A 24,022-nucleotide genomic window follows, 5' to 3' on the forward strand; every position below is an offset into this window, starting at 1 on the left:
ACAAAATATGAGTATAAGATAATAAGTACACCGAAAGAATTCAGCTAGGAAGTTGATTTTTTTAAAAAAAGACTTTTAAATAAGCATTTAGGGATTGTTTTTAATGTTTTCCTTAGGCTAAGATTTGGGAGAGGATTAGTTTTAGTGAAATAAGGTGTGTCATATTCCTTATTATCAAAAACAATAGAGAAATATATATATATATATATATATACATACATATGTGTATATATGTGTATGTATCTATGTGTTTAAGCTGTTACAGCTTAAAGCTATACCAAGACTTTTGGAGACCATGTAAATAGAAAAAAAAATTAAATGAGAACTTATTTAAATGCCCAAAGGTAACATAAAAAAATGAGACTATCAATATTTAGTTGCTATCAGAATGACAACAATATTTACAGAAATAGCTAACTGAATTGTAAAAAAAAAAAATCGGAATGTAAGATAATGCTTAGGTCAAAAATTGAATTATAGTACCAGTAAGAAAAAATCATATTTAGGATTAAAATAAGGTATGACATATCAAATTTATGCGATTTAGCCAAAATAGTTCTCTGAGGCACATATTTACCTCTGGATAATTATATTGAGAAAAGAATGAGAGATTATTGCATTGAATTTGGAGTTGAAAAACTTAGAAAATGAACAAATGAATACAGCTGAAATATGCATAAGAAATCATTAGAATTAAAGGAGAAAATAACAATACAAAGCAAGAAAACAATCAAATTGATAAATAAAACAAAGCTTGTCTTTTAAAAGAGCAATAAAATTAATATACATGATATTTAATTTTTTTAAAAGCACAGAATCTTACATTTGAAAAAAACCTGTGGCTTCTCTTTGAGGACCTTCAAGGAAGAACTCTTTACATTCCTCCCAAAAATCAATCCACTTTTGGACAGTTTTAACCACTGGGAAGTTTTTCCATAACACTTGCCTAAATTTGTCTCTCTGCAATTTCCAAGTATTGCTTCTGGTTCTTCTGGACAAATCAGCCTTTTGGGGGGACAAGCAAATAGTTCTAATCCCTCTTCTGTATGATAACCCTTCAGGTATTTGAAAACAGCTATGCTGTTCTCTTTGAGCCCTCTTGCCATGTGCTTAAATATCCTCCTTTCACCAGCTCACTGTATGACATGGTGTCCAGACCCCTCATAATCCCGATTACTCTTCTCTGAACACATTCCTCCTTGTTCCTTCTATAACATAGTGTTCAGGCTGAACACAACGTCCGAGACATCATCTGTTACTTTGTTGAGTTTAATGTATTTCTACACCAAACTCTTTGTGTATGTATGTTTTCAACTCTTTTGTCCAGTTTACATAAAAGGGCATGTGATGCTCACTCCCCTCAACCCTTCTTCCATATTTGTGTATTATTTTCTTTGCATACTCCAACTATCAGTCCTACCTTCTTTCTCATTTTTTTTGCCTGTTGTTTTCCTTTCACCCTCCCTTCTCCCCCTTAAGGCTATCAAAACCAAAACCACCCCAGACTCTCTATTTGTTTTATTTAATTCCTAATATAATCCTTAAAAGTATTTAGGTTATGAAGAGACATTGACTTCTTCACCTATATAACTCTTTCATCATTATTGTGGCTTTTCCAAATGTCCAAATGTATTTACCTTTCCAGGTTTCTCTTGACTTCTGTGTTTGAATTTCAGAGTATATACTCAGTGCTGATCTTGTCATCAGGAATTCTTGAAAGTTCTCTGTGCCACTGAAGGTCTTAGGGTTATACTCATACATATGAGTATAGGGTTATACTTAGATCCTGTAGGATGTGTTTTGCCTTTTGGAATATCACACTCAGATTTTCTCTCCTTTATAGTAGGGTACTAAGTCAAATGAGTTAAGATATATAAAGAGATTAAAGTATTATAAATGCTAGCTAACAGTGTAGTAGTGGTAGTGATCGTACCAAATCTTTTGTAACCTTAACTGTGGTTCCTTGGAATGTGAATGCTTTCTTTATCATCTACACTAAGGCTTTTAGAATACCCCATATACATATTATGTATTTCTGTTATATTAGATATTTGTTCTACTATTCTACTCTAATAAACATTTATTAAGCACCCACTGGGTACCAGGCATCCATGCTATGCCTTGGGGATACATTTAATAAAAACGAAGACCATCCCTGCCCTCAAGGAACTTATAATCTAAAGAGAAAACACACTATAGGAGATAGGAAAGAAGAATGGGGAGCTAGGACTCCAGGGGTACCTGGAACCAAGGGTATCTTGTTCCATGGAGTTGGAACCAGGAAGGGCAGCAGGTACAAAGTGGAGTGAGGAGCTAAGAGTGCATTTCTGCCCTCTATATAGGAAGGCATTAGGAGGAGTTTGGTCCTCCATCCTCCAGGCTTCTAGTCAGAGGGGAGAGGAAGCTGAGGGAGGTGGTGTCAAGGCTTGAATTCACCCATGCCAAGTGCTGAGATTAGAGGGGGATGAGTTTAATGGGGGTGAGGGGGGGAAGGGCATCTCATGAAGTGAGATTTTTCTCAAACAAACAATAATCCCAGGATATCTGTGGATTAATCCCTTGTTCTCCTGAATGAATGTCTAAAAGTGCAGGAATAGTCTGAGGTAAGGCCAATAGTCTGAGGTAAGGCCAAATCCAGGTTCAAAATTCTGCTGCTGACCTATTCCCTTGGAAGGCTTTAGGAGTCAAGTTGTGGTGTCTGGAGTAGAAAAGGAGAGACCACAGATGCTCTGTAATTGTATTTTGCCTCTGCCAGTCATTGTTGGAAGTATAACTGCATAATCAGTTGATTTTCAGTCTGTAAGCATATTAAATACTTACTCTACACCAAAAGTTAATACTGGGAGACAAAAACAAAACACTCCCTGTCCTCAAGGAACTTCACCTTTGAACAAAAGAGACATCATATGTGAGGGGGTGTGTGCTCACATACACACACAAAGAAACACATACAAAACAGATATGAGGTCAAGGGGGAGGGGAAGGGAAGGCACCAGCAGCTTGAGTGTTAAGAAAGGCTTCATGCAGAAGGTGGTACTTGACCTGAGAATTTTGAAGGAAACAGGGGCTTTCAAGAGTTAGACGAGGGGAAGGAGACCATTCCAGGCGTGGTGGGCCACCGTAGCCATGCCACAAAGATGGGACATGGAGTCATGAATGGAGGGCAGCAAGAAGGCCAGGTTGGCTGGACTTCTCGGGGAGTGGAAGGGAGTCATTTGTTAATAAAGAAGGAAAAATAAGTAGAGGTCTAGGACAGGACTTGAACCCTGGTCTTCCTGACTTCAAGGCCAATTGTATGTGCTTTGCCATGCTACCGCTCGCTCAGGAAAATACTGGAATATAATGTACACCTCCTGAAATATCACTTAAAACACATCAAATATCTAGGCATTGACCTACCAAGACACACACACACACACACACACACACACACACACACAAGAACTGTATAAAATGACTTTTAAAATATCTTAGAATAATCTTTAATATATTAATATTAAAAAAAGAAAATTTCTTTATAGAAATAGAGGGAAATTAAATAATTGACAAGATGCGGTGCCATGTGAGTGGGTTGAACTATTACAATAAAAAAAGGTAACACTCAAATGAAATGTAGATTGAATTCAGTATTAATCCAAATTCCAGTGCAATTCTTTATAGAATTTGATGGGGGGAAAAGTTCATTGCTAACTAAGAAAGTTATAAAAAAAAAAGTGGACTTGCACTGCCAGATCTTAAATTATACAATAAAACAGTCATTATCAAAACTGTCTAGAGCTAAGTGGTTTAAAAAAGAAGATCTGTAGAACAAATTAGATAACTGAACCTGAATCAGGTGAATATAGCAGGTTGGTGTTCAATAAATTTAAGAATACATAATACTGGGGAAGGAAATCATTATTCAGTAAAACCTGTTGGGGATATTGCATAGCAATTTGGTGAAAAATGGGTTTAGAGTCTAAACCTTAGACCCACAACTCAACGTCAATACCAGTAAGTCAACTATGTAAATATTTTAAAGTATTTAAATGAGAGAATAATGAAATGGTCTGTCTTGCAGTTATAGAAAAGTGAAAAATACTTAGCTGTTCATTGAATAGAGAAGTTAAGAAAAACAAAGTAGACATATTTGAGTATACGAAAAGAAGTTTTTGTACCATCAGAAGCAAGCCATATGAATAAGAAGCAAAGAAACAGATAGGGGAAGATTCCTTGCGAGAAACGTTAAGTGTTGTATCCTAAATCTATGAAGAATTTATACACATTTCTGAGTAAGACCCATTCCCTGATAGATAAGTAGTGAAAGGAAAATAACGAAAACACATTCTCAATAAGCACATGAAAAAGTATTCACATTGCCGAGTTAGTTGTTTACATTAGTGGTTGATGTTAAAGTTTTCATTTAAGAAATGGACTAGACCTCTGAATTCTTTGGTGTAGGAAACTCCCATTGAGGAAAGCCTCTATTAATCCGGCTCAGAAACTGCTGTTCAATTTAGAGAGCGTGCTGGCACACAGGAGATCAAGTGACTTGCCAGTGTCACACAGCCAGTAGGTGTCTGAGATGGGAACTGAACCCAGAGCTGTCTCTGCCCACTCTGCTTCTAGCTGCCTCTCCCAGTGAAACGTCATCGATCAGAAGAATAACTTTTTAGAAGTCTGAGATCCCACCCTGCACCTGAGTTAAAATGACAATATTCAACGCTGGCGCTGTTGAACTATTGAACTGGAAGGTATTGAAAAATAGACACACAACTGCTTTGCTGATGGGACTGTGAAATGAGACTGTCTTTTGGGAAAGCAATACGTAACTCTTCAGGAAAAGCTACAGATCTGTGTAGACCTGCTCACCCCGTAATCCTCACTGGTAGGAATCTACCTCAAAGATGTTATTGACAGGAAGAAGACCTATGTGTATGAAAATTTTCCTAGCAGCATTATTCCAGAAAAACAAAATTGGAAACAAGAAGCGTCCAGCCGTTGGGGAATGTCTCAAAAAACACCCTAAAATGACTGGTAGAAATACTACAGCTACATGACTTTTTCCACTCTACCATCATCATCCCCCTTTCCCCAAAAAGCTCATCCCCAGGAGCCTCATTGCTTCATCTTTGGTACTCACCCCTCATCACCGCGCTCAGTTTCTCATGCCGCTCTGACTGGAGCTCCTCTGAAAGCCTCCCTGTAAAGAGGGTCCGGGAGCCCAGCCAACTCGTCACTTCCCACCACCTGCATTGCTTAATTTGGTCTCCACCATCATCCTCCCTCCCATCCCATCCCTTTTCAGCTTACTTTTGCGTGCTATCTTTCCCCATTAGATTGTAAGCTCCATGAGGGCAGGGGCTGTTTTTACCTTTCTTTGTATCCCAAGCATTTAGCATGGTGCCTGGCACATAGTGTGCACTTAATAAATGTTTGTTGTCTTATGTTTATTGTAAATATGGGAACATTCTTATAAAAAGATGTAAAACGAAGAAAGTAGAACCAACGGAACACTGTGAACACTGACTACAACTGTGTATTCGTAAGAACCGCGGTAACAAGCCCTGGACAGAACGTTTTGTTACTGCCTTGTTAAAGTGAATATATATATACACACTTTGAAAGAAAGTAATGGAAGGTTAATGATTCATGTACAATATTATTTCTTTTGTTCCTGTTATTCCATTTGGATGTGTGTGTGTGTGTGTGTGTGTATTTGAAGGATGTTGAGTGTTTTTAAAAAATTATCATTAAAACTTGATTTAAAATGCTGATCTTAAGACCTTTGTCTTGAGGAATAACCAAAGAAAGGGTGTCAAGAGACTAGAGCACACAGTGTTCCCTGTATTGTCATCTCTGATCTTTTGTTACTGTGTTGTCCTACAGTATTACAACAAAATGGGGAGAAGGAAGAAGGAGAAATCGGGGATCATATAGATAAAGTCACAACAACCAAACGTGTTCCAGAAACATCTTTTGAAATAAATCTGAAAGAAAAAAAGTGAGTGACCTTTTGTCGTTGTTAATAGTTTAGTTTTCCTTTTCAGTGTATGCTTTTTGTTTTGGTTTTTAAAAAGTTTGTGCAACTAATGTCACCTCTTTGTGTATCAACCTTCTTGCCGAACTAATTCTAATGGAATATTTTTTGCTTGTGCTTGGGAGAGCACAGAAAAATCTTGTCTCTTTACATTCAAGTGTATGCTTTTTCTTTTCAGAAAGTACTATTATGTAACCCCAGATCTTTCCCTTTTTGCTTTAGAAAAGTTGTCATAAATCTTAGAGTCAAATTTATTGCCCAGTTGTGGTGATCTGATCATCTTGAGTGCCTACTTCCTTGGATCAGGGGTCCTGAAATTTATTTTGTGTTATGAACCCCTGTGGATCCCATCTCAGAATAAAAGTTTTTAAATGCACAAAATAAAGTGCATGGGATTACAAAGGAAATCAATTATATTGAAATAGTTATTAAAATATTAAAAACAAAAAGCAAGCTTATAGACTCAAGGTTTAGAACCCCTGTCTTAAATGGTTTTTGTTCTGTTTTTTTTTACCTTTAATATATTTTATTTTTCAATTGTGTTTTAACCTGTAAATTGTCTGACGTCCTCTTAGTTGTGTGAATCTTGAATTGTGTATTTAACCCTGATAAATAAGAAGTTAAGGCGACCTCTTAGGATACATTTTTATAGAGGTACAGAGTTGTCATGAAAAGTAAATGCGATATGTAAAATTCTGTGTAAATCTTAAAGCACTATATAAATGCTAGCTATCGTTATATTGTCCTTATCATCATCATCATCATCAGTATACATAGAAGGTACACTACAGGCTCCTCAATGATGAAATTTTATTGTTATGATCATTAAAAGTGTTATTAATAACAATACACTGTTATCAATAATGTTATTATTAACAATTACATAACATCAATAGCATCAGTTACAACAATAATGTCATTAAAGAGCATCTTTAATGATGTTATTTTTAATTATTATCAATAACAGCCTTATTGGTAATAACATAATATTATCAATAACATCATTATTAATTTTCTTGTTTAGTTGTTTTAATCGTGTTTGACTCTTTGTGACCCCAGTTAGGGTTTTCCTGTCAAAGATACTAGAGTGGTTTGCCATTTCCTTTTCCAAATCATTTTACGGATGGGGAAACTGAAGCAAACAAGGTTAAGTGACTTGTCCAGGGTCACACAGTAAGTGTCTGAGGCTAGATTTGAATGTGGATCTTTTTAACTCCAGGCCCATCACTCTGTCCACTGTGCCACCACCTAGCTGCTCCATCATTATTACTAGTAACAACAATAATAATGTCATTAAAGAGCATCTTTAATCATGTTATTTTTATTGTTGTTATCAATAGCAATATTACTAATAACATTATCAATAACATCATTTTTAGTAATAACATATATCATCAATAGCATCAACCATAACACTGACATTAAAGATCCTCTTTGTTGTTATCAATAACATTGTTATTGAAAATAACATATCAATAACATTGTCAATAACAATAATAACATTAAAGAGAATCTTATTGATGTTATTTTTTGTTACGATCAATAACTTATTGATCATGCTATATTGTCAATAATGATAATATTTATAACAGTGTTATTAAAGAGCATCTTTAATGATGATGTTTTTATTGTTATGTTTAATAATAACAATATTATTAATGATAACAATGTCATTAAAGAGTCTGTAGTGTGCCTTGTGGATTTTTGAGACAGCCAGTGTCATCACATAGTATTAGAGGTTACCTGGCAATATCTTCTTTGGCTTTTTATTTTGTCAATTTCAGCTGTGTTTGTGATTTGTGTTTTTTTCCCCATTACTGGAATCTTGTCATTGTATTTTCTTTCTTAGGTACTGTGATGATTTTGGTCCTGTGGTTGAGGGCTGTTCCTGTTATTGCTGTAAGAATCATAGTCGGGCTTATGTTCACCACCTCCTGGTGACCAATGAGCTGCTAGCTGGGGTTCTCCTCATGATACACAATTTTCAGCACTATTTTGGCTTCTTCTATGCTATCAGAGAAGCTCTGAGAAAGGATAGACTGGGTCAGCTGAAGAAACTCGTCTGCAGGCAAGCATCTTGAGACCCAGGAAATGGAAGATAATCACAAGTACTGAACATGTGTCTCAGTGGAACAAATGGAGAAACTCAGGATACATAACAGACCTAGCTTTGATTGCTGGGCTTTGGGACCAATCATAATAGCAATATTTAACAATTATGTAGTGTTTTAAGGTTTGCAAAATGCTTTCTTTTTCTTTTTTTAATATTTATCATTATTGTTATTGTTTTGGTTACATTTTGAGTTTCAAGTTGTCTCCTGTCCATCCCAGCCCTTCGTTAGAGAAGGCCAGTATTTGATAGATACACACACACACACACACACACATATATATATGCAACCATACAGTACATATTTCTATATGTTGGTTCTTTCTCTGGAGGTGGATAGCACCTTCCCTCATAAGTCCTTTGTAGTTGATGTGAATGATCATATTACTCAGAATAACTATCAGTCATTCAGTTATTCCTCAAACAATATTGCTGTTATAATATTCTCTTGATTCTGATTCATTTTTTATTATTTCATGCAAGTCTTTCCAGGTTTTTTTGAAATCTGCCTGCTCATCATTTCCTACAACACAGTAATATTTCATCACAATCATGTACTACAACTTATTCAGCCATTCCCCAATTGATAGGCATCCCCTCCATTTCTAGTTCTTTGCCACCACAAATAGAGCTGCTATAAATATTTTAAAACATATAGATTCTTTTCCTTTTTCCCTGATCATCTTGGGAAAAAGACCTAATGGTGGTATTGCTGGGCTAAAGGGTACATACAGTTTCATAACTCTGGACATAATGCCAAATTGCTTTTCAAAATGGTGGAATTCGTTCACAATTTCACCAAGTGTTTTAGTGTCTCAATTTTTCTATCCCTCCAGCATTTGTCATTTTCCTCTTCTGTCATTTTAGTTAGTCTGATAGATGTGAGATGGTATCTCAGAGTTGTTTTAATTTACATTTCTCTAATCAATAACTATTTAGAATATTTTTTCATATGACTGTATCTATAGTTTTGATTTCTTCTTCCAGAAACTGCCTGTTCATATCTTTTGGCCATTTGTCAATTGAGGAATGGCTCATGTTCTTATAAATTTGACTCAATTTTCTGTATATTTGAGAGATGATATCTGAGGAACTGACTATAAAACTTTTTTTCCCCAATTATCTGCTTTCCTTCCAATCTTCACTACATGGTTTTATTTGTGCAAACCCTTTTTAATTTAATGTAATCAAAATTATCCATTTTATATCACACAGTGCTCTCTATCTCTTGTTTATTCATAAATTCTTCTCTTATCCATAAATCTGATAGGCAATATGTTTCATACTCCTCTAATTTACTTGTGATATCTCCCTTATCTTGGTAAATGGTGTGAGATAATTGTCTATACCTAGTTTCTGCCAGACTGCTTTCCAGTTTTCCTAGCAATTTTGACCAAATGATGAGTTATCTCAAAAGCTTAGATCTTTGTGTTTATCAAATACAAGATTACTTTAGTGACTAACTGCTGTGTCTTGTATACCTACTCTATTCCACTGATTGACAATTCTATTTCTTAGCCAGTACCAGATAATTTTGATGATTACCACTGTATAAAATCTGGAACTGCTAAATCTTCCTTCTTTTACATTTTATTTCATTAATTCCTTTGATCTTCTTGACCTTTTGTTCTTCCAAATGAATTTTGTTATTTTTTCTAGCTCAATAAAATGATTTTTGGTAGTTTAATTGGGATGGCACTGAAGACATAAATTAGTTTATGTAGAATTGTCATTTTTATTATATTGGCTCTGTCTACCCACAAACAATTAATATATCTCCAATTATTTTAATCTGACTTATTTGTATAAAAATGTTTTATAAATATGTTCATATAGCTCCTAGGTTTATCTCAGCAAGTATACTTCCAGGTATTTTATATTGTCTATGGTTATTTTAAATGAAATATCTCCCACTCTCTCCCACATTTAATAATTGATTTTATTCTGTAGCTGACTCTGTTCTGTATTACTGCCCCATTTTGTGTGCTTGCTCAAGCCACATTTATATGTCCTTTAGTTCAGGAATGCAGTTTTTCCCTCTGAGTTAGTTTGAAGGTATAATTAAAATCACTCATACTGTTGTTATCACTCATACTGTTAGTCCCTGGGATATCTCTTTTTGTCTCTAAGCCCCAGCTAGTTTACCCTGGTCTCATCGCTCCGAAGCTATGTCTCTTTCCTTGCCTGTCCTTTGTACGGTGAAAGAATATGATCACTGAGGGGACAGTGAGTCCAGTGGTACTGATCCCCTAACAAATATTACAAGAGGCAAATGAGTCCCATAAAACAAATCATGTTCTTTAATTGCCAGAGAGGAGTGTGATTACCGTATTTCACCGCATAATCATCACAGATTTTATGACAATTTTTTTTTTGAAAAGTGAAACTTTTTTTAAAAAATTGTGCTGGTATTACTTAAAAATCATTTATTACTAAATTGTCTTTGATGCAAGATTAGGATGCACAGAATACTTGTGAGTAGATGTTAAAATTGAATGCTGACAATGCACATGTGCTGAGAATTCTAGGCTGGTGGCTCATAATGCACGAGAGATAAGTGTATATCCATATGCCACTGGTGAATACATTGCTGCTCTGTTTACCTTTTAAGTGGTTGTGATGAACAGAATTATACCATGTGGCGATTAGGTGATGAAAGGTTATAAACCAAATTTTGGACTGAAAAAAAAAAGGTTATTTAAAAAAAACCAACCACACACACCAGGGTGTAATGATTACGTGGGGAAAGACGATAGCCTCACCTGAATGTCAACCCACTTTTCTTAGTATAGCCAATGTTAATATTTCTAGGACCCCCCCTTCTTTTTTTTGTGACAATAAAGAGGGTTCTCCTCCCTTCTCACTGGGGTCACTGGCCTTACTTACTGAGGGGACCAGTGTGACCTGCTTTGTTAACAGTTATCCATATCACTGTTAGTAAACTGGTTTTGCTTGGAGTATGTACCTCAATTTACTTTTATTGAATTTACTCACAACAGAAAGAATTTAAGAGTCAGGAGACCTGGGTTCAAGTTGCGATTCTGTCATGAATCTGGTGATGTTAGATAAATAATTTCTGTGATCCTCAGTTTTCTCATCTTTGAAATAGAGATGAAACGTATTCCCATCATTTTTAAGATTATTGTGGGGATGAAATGAGGTAACACGTGTAAAATGTTTTGTAAATTATAAAATGCTGAGTAATTATAAGCTGTTGTTAGAGTAGCAGGATTTAAAGTTTGAGTAGTGTGAAGTTCATTAGTGACTTGACATCATCAGACCCTAAGGATGCAAAGACCTTTGATGAATGCATGCCTGGAATGTGTCCCTCACCTCACCTCTTGGGAGTCCCCTATGATCTCTCAAGGCCCAGTTCCGGAAGGTACTTCCTCCTGCAAAGAATCCTTTCCTGATCTTCCTCAAATTGTCTTATATTTGCTTCTCAGCATACATGTATTTCTTCCTGTACTGCCCCCAGCAGATGAGAACCTGCTTGAAACTGTTGAATTTTGGATTTTATATTTCTTGTATGGAACACTGTATTATGTTCATCATTGTTATTCAGTTGTTTCAGTTGTGCCCAAGTCTCCGTGACCCCATTTGGGGTTTTCTTGGCAAAGATGCTGGAATGATTTGCTATTTCCTTCTCCGGCTCATTTTACAGATGAGAAAACTGAGGCAAACAGGGTTAAGTGACTTGCCCAGGGTCACACAGCTAGTAAGTGTCAGAGGTTGGATTTGAACTCGGGTCCCTCTGACTCCAGGGCCAGTACTCTATTTATTGCATCACCTAGCTGCCCCACTATGTTCCTAGTAGGTGCTTAATACATATTTGTTGAATAGAATTGAAATAAATTGAGTCATTGTCACTTTTCAGCCTTCCATGACTTCTGTTTCTTGACTGGCTTCACCTGTTATGCATTGATTTAAGATACATTCATTTTAAATTTTATATCATATTTTGTTCATTGTTCTAACATGTCACTATACTTTTTTTCCCCCATCTTCCAAGCATCATTACTTGTTTTTTTTTTTATCATTTGGTCCTGGGAATTGACATTTATCCTCTCTTACAAATATTTGTATTTGGAGTATTTGTGGCCACATTTATAACCTATCCCTCTCACAAGAGGCAAGGGATACTTAGAGGACAGAAGGTCCCTGCTTTCAAGGAATATACAGTGTAATTGGTGTTAAAGAATCTCTGACCTCTGTAGATAATCATGACTGTTCATATAGTGTTGATTTTTTTTTTACAAAAGCTATTGGAATTAGAAGGGTGTGACTAACCAAGAACGTCTATTAAATGTATGGGTTTTATTTGTGTCTAAATATAATAAAGCATTTTACTTATATTTCTCAATTTAAGGAAATCTTTTTGTTATTAGTTATTAGTGTTATTTGTTATATATAATAATATAGTTATTATTTGCTATTAAAATTTTTTTTTAAATTTCCTTTAGTATAATATCTTGCCTACTTAGACAAAATTACATCAGCAGTAAACATTTTGATCAAAATGTTTGTGTGAACGTAGCAAGCTAGGTAGAATGAAATTCTGAGCTGTGCCATAGTTCTGATCATTTGTTCTCGGGGGAACATTCCAAAAGAAGCTTTGGAAACTCTTCGGATTATATTAGCAGCGTGATAAAGCAGAAGGAGCAGTAGGCTAACTGGCAGAACACCTGGGTTCTACTCCTACCATGCCATTTACCAAGGGCACGGCCTCGGATGAGTCATTTAGTCTTGTAAGTCTCTGCTTTCTCATCTGGCTTCAGCATCAAAACCCAAATTCAAATTCTGTTTCGATGGATTGGTTCCAAGACCCTGGGGAAGTTACTCCCTCTCTCGCTGGATCCTCGGTAACCCTCCAAGACTGGGGTTCTTAACCTTATATATCTCACACACCCTCCTCAGAATGATGTTTTTAAGTTTCTAAAATAAAAAAACCATAGGATTACGAAAGAAATTTCAAATTAGATTGAAGATATAATCGTTTTTGCCATCCCACTTCACAGACCCCCTGAAATCTCCCTTGAGAATCCATGGACCCTGCCCCAAGGTATAGACCAGGTGATTTTCTGCATTGGTAGACAGCAGTTGCCTTGCTGAGAATTCACTGTGCCGGTGAAATTACAGATCCAGGTAGTGACAGTAACAGCACCAGGACCCACCTCATAACGCTTATTTCTGAGGAGCAAATAGGATGACGTATGTGAAAACAAATGATAAAACACACAGTTGTGAAGTGGTGGCATAATTCTTTCATCACGAAGTGTTTTTATACCAACATCACGATTTCAAGATGAGAGTTTTAGGTGGATAGAATGCCATTCCTTCTGAATGATTCCCTTAAATAGAAGAATAACAGGAAATAACGTTTACGTAATGCTTACTGAGTGCCTGTCAGTGTGCTAAATACTTTATAATTATTACCTTGTTTGATCCTCATGACAATTCTGAGATATAGATGCTATTATTGTCCCCGTTTTATAAATGAGGAAACTGAGGCAAACAGAGCCTAAGTGACTTGTCCTGGGTCACACAGCTAGTACATATCTAAGGCTAGATTTGAATGCAGGATTTCCTGACTATCCACTGTGCCGCCAAGCTACCATATTGGGATCTATAATAGAAAGAGGCCATAGACCCAAATCAACATGTATGCCTGTAACTGGGAAAATCTTAGGTTGGAGAAGCCAAGGGAAAGATCATAGGGGCTTAAGATGTAGAGCTGTAAGGGACCTTGGAAGCCATCAAAATTAACTCTCCCTTTTTACAGACGGAGGAGAGATTCTGACTCGAGCTAAAGTATAGACATCATGAGCTCCTGGCTCCTCTAGGAGGTAGTGCTGCAACCCAGCCTTGGTGCCTTCCTCTATGACGGAAACCTGTCAGACACCTAGGATAAATGGACTTCCAATGGATTATAAAAGACTAATAAAAGGGCCTCCAAGATGAACCAGTACCTGAGTCATGTTATGTCATAAGGGCATCATCTAATGAGTTGCTGTCACTTTCGGTTGTTGATACTTGGTTGGTTATCTGTTCTCAGAATCCTTTGCTGGTTTGTCATACATTTCCTGTCCTCTAATCTGGGGTGTCTTGAAGGATCTGTCTTAGTCCCTCTTTTTTCTCTAAACCTTTTGTTGGTGATATCTTCTGCTCTTTTTTTTTTTTTGGCTAGGCAGTGGGGTTAAGTGACTTGCCCATGGTCACACAGCTAGTGAGTATTATGTGTCTGAGGTCGGATTTGAACTCAGGTCCTCCTGAATCCAGGACCAGTGCTGTATCCATTGCTCCACCTACCTGCCCCCAGTATTTTTTTTTTTGCCCTTCTGCTCTTATAGTTTCATTTATATTACACAAATGACCACCATGCCTGCATTTCCAGCCCTAATTTCTATCTGGGCAGTGAGGTAGCACAGTGGATAAAGCACCAAGCCTGGAGTCAGGAGGACCTGAGCTCAAATCCACCCTCAGATACTTACTAGCTGGGTGACCCTGGGCAAGTCACTTAACCCTATTTGCCTCAGTTTCCTCATCTGTACAATAAGCTTTAGAAAGAAATGGCAAACCACTCTGGTATCTTTGCCAAGAAAACCCCAAATGGGATCATGAAGAGTAAGACACAACTAAAACTAACAACAACAACAACAACAACAACAAATTTCCTATCTGAACTCTTAATTCCACATTGCCAACTCCTTATTGGATGTGCCATTTGGATGCTCTGTAGAGTTTCAAACACATGTCCAAAAATATAGTTCACTATCTTAAAGTCACCCCTCCAGGCTTTCTAATTTCATTTTTTTAAAGATTCATTAATTTATTTATTTTTAATTTTCAACATTCACATCCACAAGATTTTGAGTTCCAGATTTTCTCCTCATCTCATCCCTCCCCCAACCCCAAGACAGTGTGCATTCTGAATATCCTTTCCCCTAATCTGCCCTCCCTTCTATCTCCCCCCCCCCACCCCTTATCCCCTTCCTCTTCTATTTTCTTGTAAGGCAGGATAGATTTCTATACCCCACTGCCTGTATATCTTATTTCCCAGTTGCATCTCTAATTTCTAATAAGGACACTAGCATCTTCCCAATTACTCAGGTTTGCAGCCTTAGAATTTATCCTGGGTTTTTCCTACTCTATCACCTCCCTTATCTGAAAAGTGGCCAAGTTTTGTCAGTCTTACTTCTGTAGCATCTCTTCTATCTCTTCTCTCTACCTTCATAGCCATCACCACACTTGTTCAGGCTCCCGTTACCTCCAATCTAGACTATTATAATAGCTTTCTGATGGGTCTGCTTGCTTCCAGGCTGTCCACTCACCAATCCACATCTTGCATAGCTGCTGAAACAATTTTTCTAAAGTTCAATTTTGACCTTATCATGCCTCTGTTCAACAGTCCTCATTGGCTCCCTAGTTTCTTTAAGATAAAACACATATCCCCCAGTGTGGTATTTAAAGCCTTTCACAATTTAGTTCCAACCTACTTTTTCTAATCTTATTTTATATATTCTACTTTCCAACCAAATCAGCCTCCTTGTAGAATTCAGCATGTCATCTATCTATCCATTCCCCTGCCTGGTATCTTCGAAGGCTATCTGGACCAACCCTCTCATTTTATACATATGGAGCCTGGTGAGGGAGCTTGTGATTTGCCCTCACTTGTAATAAAATTCAGTTAAGCAAAACGAATCAACACACTGAGCATGTATGAAGATATGTGCTTACTTTATACCTCCTGTCTACCACCTCTGTGACTGGTCACACTGATCAGCATTCTAAGGTTTTTCAGAGTTAGAGGAAAACTTTCCAACCTTTCCAGAGTTGTATAAATTGTTTTCCTTGTTCTGCTCACTTCTGCATTACTTCATATAAGACCTCTCAAGCTTCTCTGAATTCTTTCTTTTTCTTTGTTTCTTGTGGTGCCATAATGTTTCATAATATTTATATACCATAATTTGTTCAAGCTATTCTCCTTTTGATTTTTGTTACCATAAAATATGCTTGCATATACTTTCCCCGCTGTCTCTGAGTAGGCCCTATTTTTCATTTTTGTCTTGCAAAAAGGCACATAATCCATGTTTATTGAATTGCACTGATACTGTGGCCAGAGGTTTGTTGGGGACATGATCATGAGAATCTCTTAAAGGAGCTTCCTTTTGGGGTGAATGGGTGTTTGTATGGGCACCATTTTTGTCTTTGAAAAAATAAGCAGAATATTTTGGGAGAATATTTTCCCCTGTGAGTAAAGATTAGGGAACATCCATAACTGGCAAAACCAAGGAGTTCTTAGTCCAGGAACTCTTTACTACAAAAAGCAGCTTGGAACTGCCTGAGAAAGGCATTAAATTAAATGATGAGTCTGCTTCTTCTTGATTAGGTACAAGCTGCTTCTTACATTTTGATTAGTCTCGCTTTTAGCCATGGGATTCGAGCTTATCAAAACTAACAGTGGTGTATAGGGCAGGAGGCCAGGAAGGTCGGAACTCACATTGCTGAGTGACCATCAGGATGACTGTTCTTTTCAAGAGCATTGGTATAATTGTGCAGGAATTAGCTTCAAATTTCTCGTCCTAAAGCCCTCTCTTCCCCTCTCAACGTTGTGAAGATGTATAGAGATAAGGTAGCTATGTACAGAGTAGATCGCTTGATTTGTGATCATGTGATCCAAGAAGGCGTGGGCACAGAAAGCTTGGAGGGCCTTATCCCTTTACTGCCTGCAGCTGATAATGTCATGCCCGCTAAAGTCAGCTTCCAGCTACTCTCTATTTATCTTGCATTTTCTGATTTTTGTAGTTATCTTTCCTGCGAGAATGTAATCCCAAGGAACTGACTTGCTTTTTCTTTGGATCCCAAGAGCTTAGTACAATGCCTAGCACATAGTGCTTAATAGATACTTGATGGATTGTTTAAAGTCTTCAATCTGTTAAGACACTATGCTCGTCCAGAGCTTCCATTTGAACCCTGGACAGGACAACCTCCATTACAGTAGCAAACATTTTTGGTTAGCGCATGGTGGCTTATAAGGGGTGTCCCAAAAGTCTCAGTGCAATCTAAGCTTATTAAAGCTTCTTTAATAATTTATTTAATTTAAAACTTTAACCAGCATAGACTAACCTAAGTGAGGCTAAGCTTACACTAAGACTTTTGGGGATGCTTTATATTTCCATTGGTGACTTTTGTGCAGGAAGTGGTACAAAGGACATCACTGGGCAAATATATGATCAGAGCAAGTGAGTCTACCATGTATCAAGAGCTAGGAATGATAGACAACCCAAAGGCTGCACTGATACCCACAAAATGTAGCAAGTCCTAGAGAAAGGCTTCCAACATGGTAGGTAGAGCCTCTTTGAAGGATCTGTGGGAGAATGTGTACCAGAATCTCACAGGATGAGAAGGTGGGGATAGGTGAATACCTCGAGTGAATACCTGTAAGTATAATGAAGTAATTATGTACTCTCTCACATGGTTTGCTCATTTTTCCAAGTGTGTTGGTTTCATCTTCTTGGATGGTAAGTTCTTTCAGACAAGGAATCCTGACTGTTGCCTTTACAGCGTGAAGGAAGAGTGATGGTTGGTTTATCCTCCCATTGTAGATTCTTCGTACTATGAAAGAACAGGAGCCTGTAGCCCACTTCTTGCTCTTCCGCCCCTCCACCTGCGGTGTATCACGTCACTCAATTCAGCTACTGAAAATACTGAAAGTAAAAATAAATCACTCACCTATTGTTATCAAGCGCACCTGCTCTTTAACAAAACCCATCAGTGGGCAGAAGCAGAGAAATGAAGAGGGCAAAAGTTTCTATGCTAAACCAAGTATATCTTATACAAAAATCCATTGTGCCTTCTCCCTTTCTTCTTTTCTTTGACCCACCCTGGTTGCCCTCATGGAAAGATTGCCTGACTTGGGATCAGGAGAGATCTGAATTTGAATGCCATATTCAAATACATAGTAGCTGTGAGACCAATTGCTCTATGCCTCAATTTCCTAATCTGTAAAATGGGAATGGTAGGATCTATAGTAGCCATTTTACAGGGTTGATAAGAGGCTCAAATGAGATAATTTATGTAATTTTATCACCATAAATAATTGGTTGGTTATTATTATATTCCCTTCCCATCCACCTAGTTCCAGAGTACATCACTTTTGGGGGAGCCCTACTGATGGGATTTTCCTTGATCCCTTTCCTGTCCCTGATAGCTACAGTTTGCATTGCAATACAGAGAGGACTGAGGAGCTGTCCTGAGATGCTAATTATGTTCTGGCCAAACTCCAGAGTGTTCTGATGCATTCAAATATAAATGAAAAGCAAAAAGACATTCAAATCAGAGGAAGGTGGAAATTTTATGTTTAACTTCTCTCCTTGCCAAAGAAAGGATTCTTTGAGGACACAAAATATAAGATGTTAAGCTGGAAAGGATTGTAGAGGTCATTTATGCTATTCTTTGATTTTTACAGATGAGGAAACTGAGGGACACCTTAAGAGGTTGTCATTTCCAAGGTTAGTACATAGGACTGGAACAGGACCTATGTTGCTTGATTCCAAATTCATTGTCCCCTCTCCTCCCCCCCCACTCCCTACCCCTGCCCATTCAATTCAGCCAGCTTGTAAGTGTCTACTAGATGTAGGGGATAAAAAGATCAAAATTAAAAACAATTCCTACCCTCAGGGAAATTCCACTTTACTGGAGCTCATAGACTATTCTATACTTACTATGTTCCTTCCTAGTCCAGCCAAAAATTGCCCAATAAATCCTGGAACAGAAAATAAGGATGAGACATGAAGGGAGATTAGCCGCCTCCTGCTGAAGGGGCAGGATTGTGTGGGCATTGTTCAAAGTTGTGAGAAATCGCCTCATCCTGGGTGATGACTGATCCCGGGGCCAGGAGGGAAGGAAGAAAACAGAGGGCAGCCAGGCAGTAAGAGAGAATGACTACACTGAGAGTCCCAAGCCTCCAGTTCCTGAGAAGCTAGAGTTTCCATGATCCTGTTCAGATCTCATTGATGTTGATGACAGCACAGACCATGGTTTTATAATCTTTTGGTTCCTGTGCCAAGAAATTTAGTGCACTCAGTACTGCTGCTGTGAATGCTATCCTGACATCCTACCTGCTATGTCCCAGCCAGAGAACGAGGACATGCCATCTCACACCACCCCAGGGCAGGGGGTGTGAGAGGAAGCAGTTTTAGAAAATAGAAAGAATGCTTTCTGCTCAAGATCACTCATGTTAATTCTTTATTTTTTAAAAAAACTAGTTTTTGAATGAACAAAAAAATCTATTTTCTCTCTCTTCCATTTTCCTCTCCCGTTGAAAAATCAAAAGAACAAAAGCAAATTCCTTGTAAAAAATAAATATAGTCAGGCAAAACAAATGCCACCATTGGCCATATCCACATATATCTATATTTATCTGTTTGTCTGTCTATCTATACCAAAAGTCTATTGCCTTTCTGGTAGGAAGTTGTGTGTGTGTGTGTGTGTGTGTGTGTGTGTGTGTGTGACACACATATATACATATATATGTATATATATATATATATATATATATATATATATATATATATATATGCACACATACATATACACAAGAGTTCAAATCCAGCCTCAGACACTTACTGTGTGACCCTGGGCAAGTCATCTCACTCTGTTTACCTCAACTTGCCCATCTGTAAAATGAAGTGGAGAAGGAAATAGGAAACTACTCCAGTATCTTTGCCACGAAAACCCCAAATGGGGTCACAGGGAGTCAGCTATGACTGAAAAATGACTTAATACATATGCATACATGCATATACATAATATATAGTATATATATATATAGGTGTAGATTTTTAAAATTTATATACACACAGAAATATTCAGAGTGTAGGAAATAAGGCAGACAAGTTAAACATTCTAACACAAGGGGGCAAATGTGTTCTAATGCATCTCATTGAGATTAGTGGGAGATCTCATGTAAATTCTTTTATTTCTTTTTTAAAATTAATTTTTGATTAACAAAAGTGTATTTTCTTTGTCTTACCTTCCTCCCCCACTGAAAAAAAAACAAAAAACAAAACCCTTGTAAAAATAAATATAGTATCCAAATATATGTAACAATCAGTACCTTGAGTCCATCACTTTTATGGTAGGAAGTTATCCCTCTGTCTAGTTTTATGCACAACCCCTCTCCCCACAACCCCCCCCCCCATAGTGTAGGAAATAAGCCAGACAAACTAAAGATCCTAACACAATGGGGTAAATTTGATTAGTGAGGAGGAGATTAATATTGGAATCAGGTTCTCAATGGTCATGCCTTAATCAAAAGGTAAGGAACAGGTTACGAGGTGAGAGTAGCAATATCTGTTAAATAGATACTGTTCATGCATTTTGTATGTTTAGCCTGAATCTCTCTCCTGAACTCTAATCCCACATCACAGCCTGCTTTTTGGACATTTTAAACTGAACATCCCGTAGGTTTCTCAAACCCAGAGTGTCCCAAATAGAACTCGCTATCTTTTCCCCCAAACTCATTCCTCTTCCAGACTTTCCTGTTTTTAAAGAGTTTCCCTATTTGCCCAGTCCCCTAGGATTCAGCCTTGGTGTCATGTTTGATCCCCACTCTTACAACCCCTGCAGTTTCAGTCAGTTTGCCAAATCTTGTCACTTCTTCCTCCACATCTTTCACCTCTGTCCCTTTCTCTCTACTCACACAGCCATCACCTGGGACAGGACCTCATCACTTCTTGACTTAAATCTCTACCTGACCTAGTTCATCCTCCACAAGGCTGCCAAAGTGATTTCCTTGTGATACCTCTATTTACTAAACTCCACCCCTGGGAACAAATAAATATGCACTCTTCTGTTTGGCATTCAAACCTAGCTCTAATCTATCTTTCCAGCCTGATTTATACGTTCCTCTCCATTTTCTTTATGGTATGGTGAAAGTGGTCTTTTTACTGTTACTCAGTGGCTCTTTCACCAGTACCCTCTTAGTTCAAATATGATGTTGGAATAAAATGAGGCACATTTAACATTTAGCGTTTGACACAAGAAAGTTTACTTTGCCCTAACATAGCACAAGTACATGGAACAAAGATAAAAATGGCACTTAGCTTCTCTAGCCCACTCCCTCCATCTCCATATCAACCAATCAATAAACATTTATTAAATGCCTACTATGTGTCAGATACTATGCTAAGCACTGGGGATGCAAAAGGATAGCCCTTTCTCTCACAGAGCTTGCAATCTAATGGGGGAGTCAACATGCAAACAAATTTGTGCAAAGCGAGCTTTACATAGTGATGGGAATCCCTGCAATCCCTCCCTTCCCTGTACTCTCCCATCTGGCCCTGGCATTCATCTGAGGCTCATTTCAGTCGTGCTTTGTGGCTTCGACCCTGCCCCAATCACCAATTCTTTGCTACCTTTAGCCTAGCCCAGCCCTTCATTATCTATTATCTCTGATCCGCCCCTGGCCACTTCCTACTAGACCTCTTCCATGTGGTCCAAGTGCCTGGTGTTCGCTTGTGGCACCCAGCCCTTCTGGGTCCTTCTCTGTAACCTCCCAGTCACCCCAGACCACTTGTTCACTGCTTGATCACATCCAGATCTTTCCAGTGTTTCTGTATATAAGGTCCATCTTGCCATCCATTAAATTGCACAGATTCCTTAAGTCTGGCCTGATTGTATTCTCATTACAAAGGCTCATATTCTTAAAAATCTGGCCAATAGCATGACTTCTAAAAATCTTGCCAACCTCAATCGATGTTTTAATAAGCACTGTCTCTGAAAGAAGGCCTGAATCGAATTCATTCGAGGCAGGACCCGTGTCAAGGGCAAAAGCCCTTGAATTTCGGGATTCCCAGCACCCCTCGACTGCAACAGGATTAACAGGAAATAATTAACAGAGGGAAGGCTGTAGAATTAAGAGGGGTTGGGGAAGGCTTTCTGTGGTAGATTTCAAATTGTGAACGTATCTTGGATTACAATTCACTTAATCTGGTGGGGTATAGGGGGTGTTCAGAGAGGATTAGCACCTCCAATGTGAGGGTTGCTGAACCCTTTTCAGGGCCGCTCATCCATCACTGGTGTCCACTTTCACTTGTGGCTCTAAGTGTGCACCAGCCACACCCTGGTAAACCATCTTTCAGATGGGCTAAACCAGGTTGAGGGTAACCAAGAGGCCGCAAATTCATCGGTGAGTTAGGGGAATGTCTACTCCAAACATGTGAATGGGTGGATGAGAACAATTTGTCCCAATGACCACAAAGACAGCAGAAGCAGGCACTATGGAGTGCTTAGAGCTTGGTCAGACACTGAAGGCACCATTGTCTTCTACTGAATCCTGGGGCATTGCCCCCCTTAATTCCTTGCACTGGAACGCAGTTACCCTACATGTTTGTGAATTGAGAGGTGGACAATGAAGTGGTTGCTTTTGGATAGCCAGTCTTTGAGGGTTGGGGGCAAACAAACAACAGAAAAGAACAGTCCCTGCCCTCAAGGAGCTTATATTCGAATGAAGAAGACAACACATAAAAAGAGGCTGAAAAGGGTGGGGAAAGGGCATGATGGAGAAGTCCAAATTGATGGGAAAGGAAGAGAGCCCTTCTTAAATAGAGGTTCTGGGAAGAGCCCTCCAATCAGAGGTGGGATCCGGGACTAGAGGATGAAGAGGTTTCTGGGACATAATGGAGAAGTCCTAATTCATCTTGGACAGAAATGAAGGAGTAGGAGAGAAGAAAGAGGAGGGGTAGGAAGTTGTCACTAGTACTGATTGTTCTTGGTGCTACTTTTTCCTTTGCCCAAACTTGGAAGGTGTTTCTTTTTTTGCTTTCATTTGGGTTTCCAAGGCTGGCTGGATGTGCTAAAACCAATATGTAAAAGGGTTTTCCTTCTCACCACACCCCTAGGCTAGATTTTCTCAGAAAGCCAAGATTAAGAGGTGTGGCTAGACTCAAACTACAATGCCTTCCTTGACAGAGCTTCCTGGTGGCGTCTGGTAGTGCTGATATGGCTTTCTGGTCCCTTAAGGGGATAAAAGGTCATACCCATATGGGACCAGACGTGGTGGATCCCAAAAGATAAAGCAAGTCACCATATCCTGCCTTGCTGAATACCTTGTTTCCACATGAAGACAAGATGGTGCTCCACATCTATAGAAGCTAGGTACTAGTTTATCTTGGTTGTATTTCCTTGATATGTTAGGGCTAAGTGAACCTCATTTGGTTAATTGTGCTTCATTTCATCCCAGCTTCAAAACTGAACATAATGGTACCTGTGCCCCTAACACTCTACTGTGCATTTGCTGCTCTGGCTGGTGTCAACTCCATGAATAAGAAGCCCGGACAGGATAAGCTCATCCCTTCTAAACTCATCACCAGGCTGCTAGCTCAAGCCTTGATTGTCACCAACCCCTTCAGCCTCCTTTCCCCTCTGATTGGAGGGCTGGAGAGGAGAGTACCAAACTCTTCCCAATGCCTTCCTTATTGTAGAGGGCAAAAACTGGATTGTGAGTGCAGTCCATTTTGCATCTGGTGCTCTGTCTGGTTTTAACTCCACAGTAGCAGATACCCCTCTGCCAAGTAACCCCTGGTGTCCTGCCACACCCCACTCCTGCCTCTTCTTGTGTGCTGTCTCTGCCCTCCACCCCACCCCCCAGATTGTAAGCTCCTTGAGGGCTTTTTCTTATTTGTATCTCCAGTGCTTAGCACAGTGCCCAGCACATCTGCTCCCAGAGCAAGCCCTACTTATTCAGTGTTTGGGCCCCGATTGGCTCAGAATGAATGTAAATAATAAATTGTTTCTGTTTTCCCCAGAAACCCTGAGGGTCTTTGCCTCCCAGATCTATTTTTTTTTTTAAAGAGGCCATTCTTTGCCTCATTTTTATTAAGCCTTAATCA

The 24,022-nt window shown here is 38.4% G+C and overlaps 1 protein-coding gene across 1 annotated transcript in view; it reads left to right on the top strand.

Moving 5' to 3' along the window:
* The window catches only part of QTRT2 (queuine tRNA-ribosyltransferase accessory subunit 2), a 49,497-nt gene extending 37,005 nt beyond the window's left edge, over nucleotides 1-12,492 (top strand). The window contains exons 8-9 of the mRNA XM_021007152.2: nucleotides 5,869-5,983; nucleotides 7,869-12,492. Coding sequence (XP_020862811.1) covers nucleotides 5,869-5,983; nucleotides 7,869-8,100 — 347 coding nt within the window. The 3' untranslated portion in view covers nucleotides 8,101-12,492. The remainder of the gene's footprint in view (nucleotides 1-5,868; nucleotides 5,984-7,868) is intronic.
* Nucleotides 12,493-24,022: the final 11,530 nt, after the last annotated feature.

The sequence above is a fragment of the Phascolarctos cinereus genome, unplaced genomic scaffold (assembly GCF_003287225.1).
Source record: "Phascolarctos cinereus isolate Bilbo 61053 unplaced genomic scaffold, phaCin_HiC Scaffold_726;HRSCAF=1367, whole genome shotgun sequence".
NCBI classification, from domain to species: Eukaryota; Metazoa; Chordata; class Mammalia; order Diprotodontia; family Phascolarctidae; genus Phascolarctos; species Phascolarctos cinereus.